The sequence below is a fragment of the Mytilus edulis genome, chromosome 14 (assembly GCF_963676685.1).
Source record: "Mytilus edulis chromosome 14, xbMytEdul2.2, whole genome shotgun sequence".
NCBI lineage: Eukaryota > Metazoa > Mollusca > Bivalvia > Mytilida > Mytilidae > Mytilus > Mytilus edulis.
This window is the reverse complement of record NC_092357.1, coordinates 31,181,497-31,195,113: the sequence shown is the minus strand read 5'-3', so window position 1 is coordinate 31,195,113 and position 13,617 is coordinate 31,181,497. Positions and strand designations below refer to the sequence as shown.

The following is a 13,617-nucleotide window of genomic DNA, read 5'->3' as shown; positions in this document are numbered from 1 at the left end:
AAGAAGGTCAGAGAGTAAGAGAAAGAACCACAATGCATTTTATAAAACGATAAAAGTTAAGCAACTAAAACTTTATAACAAAATTCGTAAAAACGTTGACATCAAAAGCAAATTAGAACGATTTTGCTTAAAACTATACTGCTATACTTATTTACGCTGCATGTTGTTTTTTAACGTATTTAGTGTTTTCGTATTATTCATTCATCTCTCGTGTAATATCTCTTTCGGTTATAATACTGGTTTCAAATGCCAATAGACATTTGATTTCTTTGAATTGCATCTCTATTTTTGACATACAACAATCAACTATAAAAAATTGCATGACTGTATAATAAATTTCTTTTTAGTTGAAATAATTCAATATAAAATAAATCCATTTGAAGTTGTCATATTGATAAACAAAAATTGAATGACGATGAAAAGAATGTAAGCTTACTTATCGTATTTATTATTTCAAGCAAACCACTTTTGAGTTGATTTTTAATAGATTCAGTAGGCAAATATTGATGTGATTCTCCTATAATGTAAAGGAGTGCAACTGGTTTGTTCTTATCACATTCTAGCTTTTTTGTCCATTTATCTTGTCGTGAACACTGGAAAATAAAATAATTGATTTTCTAATCTGCTAAAAATGCAGAAAGATGAAAAAAAATATTCTCTTTGCGTTTTGATTAAACTATCAACAGTTTTGACAATGTGCTGTCGTTTATTGCCGAGCATGCGATTCAATAAAACCTCCTCGAAAAACAAATATATTAAAATTTTACTTCATCGACCCTAATCCTCTCATGGTCATACTTTTTAAAAGATTAACCCTTAAATGGATATAGGAAGATTTGGTAATGAGACAATTCTTTATCCAAGTAATAATTTATAAAAGTAAACCAATATAGGCCAAGGTACGGCCTAAGGCTGTTTAAAACAAAATGAACCAAAGTTATATTCAATCCAAGCATGTTTAGGTATCAGCACCTTGCATATCTAAATCAAAATTCTAAATTATTTTTGAGAGTAAATAGAAAGGAAAACACGATTATTCATGCAGTAACAAGTAACAATTAACTTATTTTGATAAAAGAAATAAGAAATAATTCATGGTGATTGAATTAATACCGCGTTTACCATGGATTGGCAATTTATGTACCATATTATAGCGCAAGCGACAGCAAGGGTAATTATATCTGCATAAAGGGCGAACACGTTGTTGTTGTATAAGCAGTATAAAGTCAATCATCCTTGAATCAATTCTATTCTCATTGGATAACACTGTTTTGGATCGAATCGAAGCGAAGGTTAATGTTTACTGTTCTGGTAAATAAATGCGTTAATACTTTGACATAAAAGAACTTAAAATAAGTGACATATCCACACTATCTAAAATATCGTATATATATATAGATAGGTTTTGGTCAACTTGATAATAGTTTTGCACTATATGAAAAAGAGGTTTATAATTCATAAGAACATGTTTTGTTTACGCTTCCTTGGTGGGAATTTTTTGGTTTCACAATGTTGCATTTTTTTTGTCAAAATCCTTATATTCTTACTTCATCTTTCAATAAAGTCTGATGTATTCTTCATACAAAAAAATGAATGACTATGATCGAATCAGCTAAACCAAAATATGAATATTTCACAGTTGGTCATGGTGATGTACTTAAAGCGTTCGGGAAACATTATATTATAATATCAAGTGATTTATTTGACGAAACATATTCATAGGTAATACAAATGTAATACAATATTATTGTATTAATACATACAATAAAACATTCCAATCCTTTCTGCGAACTATTTTTCTCACATTCTGTCCTTAAAAAAAGAATGACAAGTCGTGTCAATGCCTTTTATATACACAATATCGAAATAAGGTTTCAATTCTGCTGGTTAATTCTTGAATATGTGATAAGGTGTACAAAATATAAAAAAAAGGTGTTTAAAGCATCTAGATCTTTAAATGAAACTTTAAAAAATGTTCAAATATGGCCTTCCACCTTCAGGACCTTGCGTGACATGAGAGCCACAACTGTAGCCTTTGCAATTGGTTGTTTCCATTTGACATGTTTGATAAGAAAACATTTTTTTTGGTAGACGAAAAGTGTGTCTGGCGTATTAAATTATAATCCTAGTACATTGCCCATACATTAAAGAATTTTCTGACTCAATATTGTACGCAATACAGACATAAAAACAACTGTCAAAACTAAAAGTATGCAAAGCAAGATAAATTGCCTTAAAAAGAACAAATAAATCGGAGTGAGAGTATATACTATTAGTTACTGTTGTGTACTCTCGCTTCGAAAAGGTGGCAAAACATTCTAACGTAGTACTTATGGTTAATAGAAAACGACATACGTAATATACTTAACTTTAAACAAACTGTATGTGTACGCAACACATTTCATAACATTTGGAACAATACTGAGAAGTGATTTCTTATTTCTAAAGCATACTTATAAAGTACCGTCTCATGATGTATATATTCAAACTTTACATATCAACATTATTTTACTGGGAATAGTTCTCATCATGCATGCATCAATAAATATGTCCCTTTGTATAAACTGTATGCATGTTAAAATAATTCATTGTGTTTTATACAAGTGATATATCTTGACTTCTTTTGTTTTTAATTTTTACGGTCTTGTCCTCATATGAAAAGTATTTAAAGACTTAAGTTACTAGTTACTTCTTCTAAAACTTATCAGCTGGGTTAGTTCAGTCACGTTTATGACGTTTACAGTATTGTATTAGTGTTGATGTCTATAATGATTTTGATGTTATAGTTGATAATGATGTTGATTTTGATAATGATGTTATTTGAAACTTGTTTATTCTTACTGTAAACTTTGTCTTGAGGTAAATTTTATGGCGGATAACAAGTTACGCAACTAGTAACTAAACTGGTAATTTTCGCCGAATTTACTTTAAGCTGTCGTTACACTCATGTTCTTATTCATATCTGTCATTCAATAGCAATGTCATCACGGTCATAGCATACATGCGTATTTGTATACCGTGTTTTAATGACCGTTTAAGCTGCTGTTGACTACCTAGTGGCTTTTGATCTAACTTTGTTACTGCTGAATCACCCTTTAGTAATTTAATCGACATCAAGTTTTAATTGACAAGTTGGTTGTGTTTCTTTTTTGCAATACATTCCATGACAAATGTACAGACAAATATATTGTATGTTCTTTATTGCTTCTTATTCGTAGTCATGATAGGGTATTTGTTAGATTCATTACATCATTGGGTCAAACAATCAGAATACAAGTTTAAACAGTACAAGTACACGTAAATTTGATATAAGCCTCCTTTTAATATATGTGTGTATAAAAAAGAAACAGTGTATTATGGTCACACAAGACGCTAGTTTATGTTGGATTTTCTCAAACTATTAATCAATACATATGACTTTTGAAAAATTGTTTCACACACAGTATATCGTGTATATAAATATATTAACCATTTTTTTTTTATAATTCATGGTAACAGAAGTAACCCAAGGGCGTAATCTAATTTAACATGCAACGTGATATGAAATAAAATTCAATGGTATAAGGGACAATACTATCCGCACTATGTAATTGTAATAGATCGATAATACAAACATTCTACTCACGAATAAAGATGTAATTTCTTTTTATTCAGCTTCGACTGAAATAGAAAATATTCTAAATTTCATTTGAGAATTTTTCACTCTTTTTTTGTATTTGCATTCGTTCATAAAAGAAAGGCAAGGCAACCAATGTCCTGTTCAACTTTTCAGAAAACTATGCAAGACACTAAAAATATTCATGTGTTCATATCATGAATAATCCTGTACCATGTGTGTGTGGTTTGGTTTTTTTTGGCGACATACCATGTATACTGAAACAATATTCAATGTTTAGGTATTCATGAGGAGTAAATGCATTAAGTAATCTTGTTGTATCTTAGTCGTAAGAATATAATTGGTTTGCAAAGGAAAACCAGGTCAATAAGATCTTCAATTTCACTCTAAGGTCAAAAGTGTGTGTGGGAAGGGGGGGCTTTTAACTGTCACATTTTTGTTATTTATCAATTTGTCAGAATATTAACGATTGGACAAATTTCCGAGACGATTAATGATACCATTTGAAGTTAACAAAATAGGTGGTCGAGTTTACACGGTTTATAAAAAAATAAAAAAGCTACGGAACAACTTTATGTGATTCGAAAGTAACAAAAAACCTAAAAGGTTCAGGAATACATTCATTTGGCTACAATATTGGTATACGTCAAAGTCCGAATTCTTGGTATCACCGCTGTCATCCAAAAACATATTCCGTACAGTGAAAAAAAATCATACCAATTATGTTGTACCTTTTGTAGGGGAACACAAAAGTTTCACAGTCACAACCCTTTTTGGTTGACCGAAACGATGTATCATAGTCTTAACTGAATAGCTATAAAAAGAAATGTATGGAAAATTTAAGATCTACTGATACCAGTAGGGTAGTCGCACGTGATTTTGATAGTTCTTTGACTTTTGTGTTTTCTCTTGTTAGTTTTTTGCGATTCAATTGTTTAACATCGCCTTAGGTTATACTTAACATAATGCAGTTTTTATGCCCAACCTACGATAGTAGAGGGGCATTATGTTTTCTGGTCTGTGCGTCCGTTCATCCGTCCGTTCGTCCGTCCGTTCGTCCGTCTGTCTAGTCTGTCCCGCTTCAGGTTAAAGTTTTTGGTCAAGGTAGTTTTTGATGAAGTTGAAGTCCAATCAACTTCAAACTTAGTACACATGTTCCCTATGACATGATCTTTCTAATTTTAATGCCAAATTAGAGTTTTTATCCCAATGTCACGGTCCACTGAACATAGAAAATGAAAGTGCGAGTGGGGCATTCGTTTACTGAGGACACATTCTTGTTAAGGCTGTTCTACCTCAGGGACAGATTACCTTAGCTGTATTTGGTGTATAGACTCAATCTATTCCTACTATCTATGATGAGTTCATTTGTAAATAATAACATATTCGCTTATTTGTCATGTAAATGCACGTGATGGTAGTCACATTGGATACCATTTTTCTTTAGTTGCATATGTGTTCTGATTCGAAATCCAGTTAAAAAGAGAAAATGATACTTATTTTAAAACATCCATTTTGTATTGTCAATTTTCTTTTTTTTTCTATTTCCTTCTGTGTTTGGTCGAATCCTCAATTTTGCAGTCGTACACTTTTATAAATTGGAAAAATATTTGTCCTATTCCTCACAACGAACAAACATTTCCCTGTTTTAACAATGGTGAATTTACCTGGTTTCTTAGCTAGCTAAACTCTTAGTTGCATACAATTCTATTATGTCAACAAATATGCGTAATAAATATCATAGGTGAAAATTTAAAAAAAAATGAATTGAAGCAGACAACATTGTGTTTGAGTCTTAATCACTATAAATAGAAACAAAAGACAAAGTGACATGCATACACTTTCTAAACAAAGAATATAAGTAAAAGTGAAGGAAAAAAAACAGGAATACTAAATATCACAATAACACAATAACACATAAGCGGAATGTATAAAAACTGAGCAACGTCAAAAGGATGTTACAAAAGTAGACTATTAGTGTTAACTTAGATGACACACTTTAAGACCAAAGCACAGATTAAGTTAAAGTGAAACATTAAACCATAGCACAATAAACCAATTCATAAACACAGCGCCATGCGAAACGCATATTTCCAAAAACGTAATACGAATGTTGATTATCACTACACATCGTCTTTAAATTTATGTTTTTGAATTTTTTTTTTTTTTTTTCAGTTTTATATATACGGTGTGAAGATTTCGTCCAAAGAAAGAAAATAAAAATGATTTTGAAATGACATATCCGGCAACCAACTTAAAACTCGATGATCTATTTTTGGATGTGATTACGTTGTTCAGAATTGTCAAGTGGTTTAATGCAGGTGTATTGTTATTTCACTAACAACAAGTTAACATTATTTCTTATACATGTGTGTAGGTCTAATTCAAAGTCACTATAAATCGAGGGAAAAATAAAGAAAAATATCTATAAATGAGACAGACACCTCAAAATGTTTCAGTCGTTACACTCATGGTCTTATTGATATTTTTCATTCAATGGCAATTTCATCATGGTCATAGCATACAAGCGTATTTGTACACCGTGTTTTAATGACCGTTTCATAACAATCTGTTTTATGATTTTGATGAAAAAAAATATTAGAGCGAAATCATATTGTTGAAATACGTAGATCGTAAAGCACATACGTTACGATTTATAAATCTATGGAAAAATGCTTCTATGATGATATGTATTTGTCCTGCTCTATAGAAAATATCAATAAAAGAATATAAAAAGACAATAATTCAAATTACAAAATGTACAAAGTTACCAATTTTATCAAATACATGTAAATTTTTAGTGACTAAGAATCCTTTTTGACAGTGATGTTAAACTTTGTTCAAGCAATGTCTCAAAATTGCACAACAAGCTAAGTTATTGCAATGGAGAACTTTAAAAAGATATTTAAAAAAAAGTGTTTTCACTGTATAATTTTAAGTCATATGAATCATTTTCCTGTTGATAGTTTACGCTGTTAAGGATGTAGACCTCTGAGAAGCAAGCCAACAATTTCTACAATTAAACTTTTTTTCTAAAACTGATTTTTGGGTTTATTTGACTGTAAAAAAATAATTGGTGAAGAAAAAATCATATGGTAGTGCGCTTTTTTTGCTACAGCCCTCTGAAAGTATTTCCTAATTTCATCAATTTGTACCCATTTTTGGGCTATTATCGTGATAAAAATCACAGTTCCACAATTAAACTTTTTTTCATACTCTCAATAAAGATGAAGGGGACCAATCTGAATAAATTCAACTAAAAACTATAGGTAGGTGTTAATATACGTAAGTTTTATCATATTTTGATGCTTTTTCATGTCAAAGGAGTAGGTCCAGTAAGACCCCTTTTTGGCCCCAAAATATAGCAGTACTCCTTTACCATTTTGTCAATTTTGTCAATTAGTATGTTTTCTCTGTTTAAAGAACAACATGGTAATTTATGTTTCTTGTAAAATCATTGTTTGTACCCCTCCCCCTTTTTTCTCAAAATTTCACTAAAAATGACTGATTCGTAATAAAACTTAAAAAAATCATCACTCAAATACAACTTATTGGAAATACACAATTCTTTCAGAGTTATGTTTGAGAATGATAATTATCAAATTCATTGCTTTTTTACACTTATATCACATTTTTGGGAAATAATTTCAGAACGAGATTTCAATGAAACTGAACGAGACTGTAATGTCAGAAGAATACATCAATAGCATAAAAAATGCTTTACCGTTTTTTTTATGAATCCCAAAAAAGAAATATTCTTTTAAATGTATTCTAAAAACTTACTTCTTGTGTCCTCGATCTTTCTTCTTTACTTGCATGGTAATGTTCATGAATAGTTCTGTCTCTAGGAGTAAATCTGTTGTCATTTGACATGAATCTCGACTGAAATATGATCATATCTTCATGATCTTCTAGCATAATATAAACACATGTAAACTGATGTTGTTGTTCATTATCCCTGACTATCTCACCAAGATCATATTGCAATTGATGAGACCTCCGTGTTTGAGTGCTCTAAGTAGTTATCAAAGGTACTACCAGGATTGTAATTTAGTACGTCAGACTCGCGTTTCGTCTACATAACACTCATCAGTGACGCTCATATCAAAATATTTATAAAACAAGTACAAAGTTGAAGAGCATTGAGGATCCAAAAAAAAAAATTGTGCCAAATATGCCTGGGATAAGAAAACCTTTATCATATGTAAACAGGAAATGTCGAATTACTGTTTCGCTAGTCAAGTTTCAAGTTCGATTCCAATCTTAACTGATTAGGATTGCCAGTTTTCCTAGAAAGGTCGACGTTTTTCTCAAGTAAATCTACCTTCATCCACCATAATAAAGAAATGTACCGCAAAATAGAACAAAATGTAAAAAGTTGCATTGACATAAATTACTCGATTAGTTAGCTAATATTGCCCTCTTAAATTGAGATAGGTACTCATTTTCATGAGCAACTAGACGGGTGCCACATGTGGATCAGAATCTGCATACTCTTCTGGAGCACCTGGTATCACTTCTAGATTTTTGTGGGATCCGTGTTGCTTATTCTTAAGTTATAGATGTTGTTTCATGTGTACTATTGTTTGTCTGTTTGTCTTTTTCATTTTTATCCATGGCGCTGTCAGATTTTTTTTCGAATTATCAGTTTGACTGTCCCTCTGGTATCTTTCGTCGTTTTTTCGTAAATCAATCTCCTTTTCTGGTGACTTTTTTTTTTATCAAATTAAGGGCAAATAATCGGAATGAGGACCGCATCAATAATAACTCTGGATTAAATTTTTCTGAATTCGGAATAATAATCTTCTTTGTCTATTCTTCAAAAAGCGCTAAACTGTTTCTGCCACAGTTTAAACTTTAGATTAAAAAAGATAACATATTTCTTTCCTTTCAAATATATTTGAACTTGTAAAATCACCCTTATTAATCTTTATTCGAAGGGTATCAAGTGACGTATTTTAATCGCTCTTATAATAGTATTTACTTTTTTGATTGACATTTAACTATTGTGTACGGTTTATGAAATTTTTGTTGCTTTCATCGAATACTACATTCATTTACTTCGTTTGTTCTTTTCAATAAAGAGTATAATAAACTACAATTAGTACGTGGTACATGTGTCAATTATCTTACAAAAAAGATAACATCTAGGATAAGTAAATGGGGGGTATTCGCCAATACACCTTATCGCTAATCCCGGCTGACCCGGCCGCTTGAACTTTTGACGCAAACAACAATCACTTTTCCATTGTGGCGTCAGATATTTTGCTTTATGATGTCAAAATTTTACGGGAACCTGTGTGATTTCCCGTAATGGCGGACAAATAGCGATAAGGTGTATTGCACAGTAACGCAATGTCATGATAAACTTAATAGTTGTAATAAAATATGTTCGGTTCAAACCATTTTGTTTGAGTTGTTTTCCTCTGTACAATTTGAAATAATCACATACAGATCTTAATGATGTTGAAATTGACCAATCGTTTTACCTGTATTGCTGTTTAATAAAGTTATCTAATAGAAATATGAGTATATCTTTATTTAGAAAACATACTTCTCGTGTCATGGAGATGTGTTCTATTTCCCGTTCATGGTAATTTTGGCTAAGAGTTCTATGGTTAAAATTCATTCCGTCTGAACTACTTTCCTCGTTTGTATATGACTGGGAACTGGACTAAAATAAAATAAAATATTCGTGTAAAGCATATTTAAAAAATGAAATGATACTATTGTTTTAGCGCATCATTGTAAATAAAACGGAATTTGATGAGACTGTCATCAAAGTGAGAGGGTTAACGCTATAAAACCAGGTTTAATCCACCATTTTCTACATTTGAAAATGCCTGTACCAAGTCAGAAATATGACAGTTCTTGTCAATTCGTTTTTTATGTGTTTTGCTATTTGATTTTGCCATGTGATTATGGACTTTCCGAAGTAATTTTCCTCTAAGTTCAGTATTTTTGTGATTTTACTTTTCAATGTGCTTGTTTATTATGCTACTGTTCTATTGCAATTTGTAGCAAGTTACTAATTTTATGAATGCATGTTTCTATCAATCGAATTAGATGCCTTTTTGACATTGATGATAGACATTTGTCAAGTTATGTCTCAAAATTGCACAAAAAGCTACGTAATAGTAATGAAATACTTAACGAAGATATTTTTTCACTGTATAATTTTAAGTCATACGAATCATTATCCTGTTGATATAAACGTTGTTGACATCGATCAACGATTTGTTTATGCGTTACCGTTTTTTATGAATCCCAAAACAGAAATATCATAATACATTTATTCAGAAAACTTAATTCGTGTGTCTTCGATCTTTCTTCTTCACTTTCATGGTAATTTTCGTGAATTGTTCTCTCTTTAGGAGTACATCTGACTGAACTTGTGATGTAATCTGACAGGACACTCGACTAAAAAATGATCATATCTTCTAGCATCATATAACGCATATAAACTGATACTGTTGTTCAATACGCACACTTATCATACCAATATCATATTGCAATATTGATGTGAACTTCGTTTTTGAGTGTTCTAAGAAATCAAAATACATTGACAATGAAGTTACAAGTTCGATTTCAATCTAGAATGATTAGGGTTGTCAATTTTCCTAGGAAGGTCAATGATGTATTCGTAAATCTGGCTTCCTTCATAAACATAAAGGAATCACCGTAAAATAGAACAAAAGGTTGAAAGTGGTATTGACACCAATCACTCGATTAATCAACTTATATTGCAATTTTAAAATAGACACTCTCTTTCAAGTTAAGTACCCTTTCTGGTGACAATTTTTTTACAGAAACAAAACCGAATAATCTGAATGAGGATCGTACCAATAAGAACTATGGATTCAAGTTTTACTGAATTTTGAATAATTAGTAGTTTTTGTCTCTTCTTCAAAAAGCACAAATAGTAATATTAATACATATACATGCAATGATTTTCAATTTGCAGTAACCCTTTTGACAATGCTTTAATGCACTTATAGATGCATGTGTCTTCTTCAAATGCATCATTACGCTAACCAATATCATTGATCGAGTTATGAATTTTGTACTTTTAAATCAGGTCCCTGCTTGTCAAAAACACTACCCTGCTTTTCTCCAGAGGTTCGAAATATCTTGAGCTTAACTCCAACAATTGGAAATACAACTTCAATATACTGATAGATTCAGTCGAGGAGTATGGCAGTCGTAGGGCTAAACGCGAGAACAAAGACGTAGATACTCTTTCGAAATGGGTGAAGGCTGTAAGGTCGTTAATACAAATCCGAATTAAGAACCTTAATGGGTTTATCAATACCCACATTACATCAATTATTTAAGACCCAAATGTTGCAAGACACTTGTCCTACCTCCATGTCAAATATGTTGTTTTCCCAGCAAATAAAGCCCAAAACAATATAGTGTTTGTTTTTAAATATTATTAAATAACTACTTGATAAATGAATTAGGTATTGACAATTTGCTTGGTAACTTATTATATACCCTCACGACATTTACCAAAGAGGAAATCCTCGATAATCATAGGTCTGTTCTGTGTTCCTTTGCAATTTCAAAAAGATTTGGTATTACTTTGTTTCAATAAGAGTAGCGAACGTAGATTCAATTATCTTGTCTGGGAGAGGGATACATCCTACTTTGTAAAGAATCACTCTGATTTTAACAAACAATTCTCTGGAACGACATTATTATTTGGAAGTGCATATGTTGCACCCCTTGTTAAGTTATTTTGTTGCTGATAAGTCGGAATCATTAGTTTTGTTGTGTGTTATAAGTTGTAATTTAATCATCATGTAGCGTCAACTTGTCGGAATGATTAGGAAATAATTGCATTACAATGTCGACTAGTTAATATAAATATAAGGACTAGTAATAAGAAGTCGACATGATGAATTCAACTTGTTAATTGATCAAGTCGACAACTTGTTTATTTGAAGATGAGGTAAAACCACGTGACTACTTTGGAAAAATATAGGTCTATTTGCAAACCGATTTCCATATGTCGTTTGTTTTATGTGCCTCGGTTGTGTGAGTTATTTTGTACGAAAAGGGGGGGGAAATGTACTAAAAAATAACAATGTTTCTTTGTGATTATGAAGTTGACTTCATACAGGAACAACTTAGAAAGAAAGATAAGAAGTAAGAAATTCCCTTTAACTTTGTGTTTCGCTATATAGATGATGTTCTTACACTAAAGACATTGATGACTTGTTGATCGAATCTATCCCATCGAACTACAGATAAATAATACTACAGACACAGTTAATATAAAAAAGAAGATGTGGTATGATTGCCAATGAGACAAATATCCACAAAAGACCAAATTGACACAGACATTATCAACTATAGGTCACCGAACGTCTTCAACAATGAGCAAAGCCAATACCGCATAGTCAGCTATAAAAAGCCCCGATAAGTCTGCCTCATATCTTGACATACATATAGAAATTGACAATGAGGGTTGGTTGATAACAAATCTTTACGACAAAAGAGATGATTTCAGCTTCCCAGTTGTGATCTTTCCATTTCTATGAAGCAAAATTCCAGCAGCTCTTACATAAGGAGTACTTATCTCCCAATCGATACGAAATTCCCGGGAATGTATTGCCTATCATGATTTCTTTGATAGATGATTGCTACTCACCACGAAGCCCTTAAACCAAAGTTTCAAAGTTTAAATCATCCCTTCGTTAGTTTAACGGACGCCATCACAGATGGTATCGGATATATATATTCCTTATCTCGTAAGTACAATACACTTTCCCTTTCACGAATGTGACCTACCGAGTTAGACTATTTACCGGATTTGTAATAACATAAGCAACACGAAGGGTGCCACAAGTGGATCAGGATATGCGTACCATTCCGGAATACCTGAGATCACCCCAAGTTTTTGGTGGGGTTTACGTGCTTTTGGTGGGGTTTACGTTGCTAAGTCAATAGTTTCCTTTGTTGTGACTTTATTGTATTATGTGTCTGCTTGTCTTTTTTTTATTTTTGGTCATGGAGTTTATTTTCAATCTATGATTGCGACTCTCCCTCTTGTATCTTTCGTCCCTCTTGTACTGAGTTATTATTTATTTCAATATGGACATTTTTGCTTTTACAACACTATACTGTTTTTATCAGAGTTGAAATCTTAGATTTAAAATGATACTATACTTCTTTCATTTCAAAGATATGTGAACTTGTTAAATCATCTTTTTTATTTATTTATTCGAAAGGCGGTAATAGACTCTGAGACTGTTAGGAAGATAGTTATGTGTTTGTCGTGCAAAACGTGAATTTACGTTGTCTCTATATACTTTGAAAATACATGGAAAACAAACAAAAAAACATACAACATGTTCGAATGATTATGATTTTCCTATGGATGTTACGCAAACTTATCGTAAGACATTTCTTTTCCGAAGTTCGTGTTGGTGAAACACTTGATGAGTCTCAGGCAATTGATATGTACACATGTAACGCTGTGTAGGTCGTTGCAAATTTGGCGTTAATCTTGCGATAACAAATCATGAAAAAATAAAGACAAAATACCTCTAAATTTCTGTTAATCGTATTTCGGCGTTTATCTTCATTTGATATAGTAGAAAGATCATCTTGTAAAGGATCACAAATTAGTGTTCCATTTGTCTCCATATTTAAATTCTATCTGCAATGTATATCTATTCTGAAAATACCAAATTATAAACACTACATATATTATATTTATATACATAAAAAAAATCAGTAAAATAACAAGGGTTTCTTCGGTGGTTATTTAGTTGTCTCATTTGCAATCATGACACAACTCTTTATGTTCATGCATGCAGTACCTGTATGCAGACAGCCAAAGGTAATCGTGTTATGGCGTTTAAAACATTACCTTTTACTTTTGGATTTAAATGTTGTTGTTTTTTTTGCTTTTTGAAGTCAGTAAATGGGATCTTCCTTGGCTACCTTAATTTACTTTTCACTATTGACATTGAACGATGATTTTAAACTTA

At 31.6% G+C, this 13,617-nt stretch overlaps 1 protein-coding gene across 1 annotated transcript in view; it reads right to left on the bottom strand.

Moving 5' to 3' along the window:
- The window catches only part of LOC139502917 (transient receptor potential cation channel subfamily M member-like 2), a 69,052-nt gene extending 55,749 nt beyond the window's left edge, over positions 1 to 13,303 (bottom strand). The window contains exons 1-6 of the mRNA XM_071292584.1: positions 13,169 to 13,303; positions 9,171 to 9,290; positions 7,400 to 7,498; positions 3,626 to 3,660; positions 1,764 to 1,812; positions 437 to 593 (exon numbers count right to left, since the gene is read on the bottom strand). Of these exons, the coding sequence (XP_071148685.1) occupies positions 437 to 593; positions 1,764 to 1,812; positions 3,626 to 3,660; positions 7,400 to 7,498; positions 9,171 to 9,290; positions 13,169 to 13,270 (562 nt within the window). The 5' untranslated portion in view covers positions 13,271 to 13,303. The remainder of the gene's footprint in view (positions 1 to 436; positions 594 to 1,763; positions 1,813 to 3,625; positions 3,661 to 7,399; positions 7,499 to 9,170; positions 9,291 to 13,168) is intronic.
- Between the last annotated feature and the right edge of the window lie 314 nt (positions 13,304 to 13,617).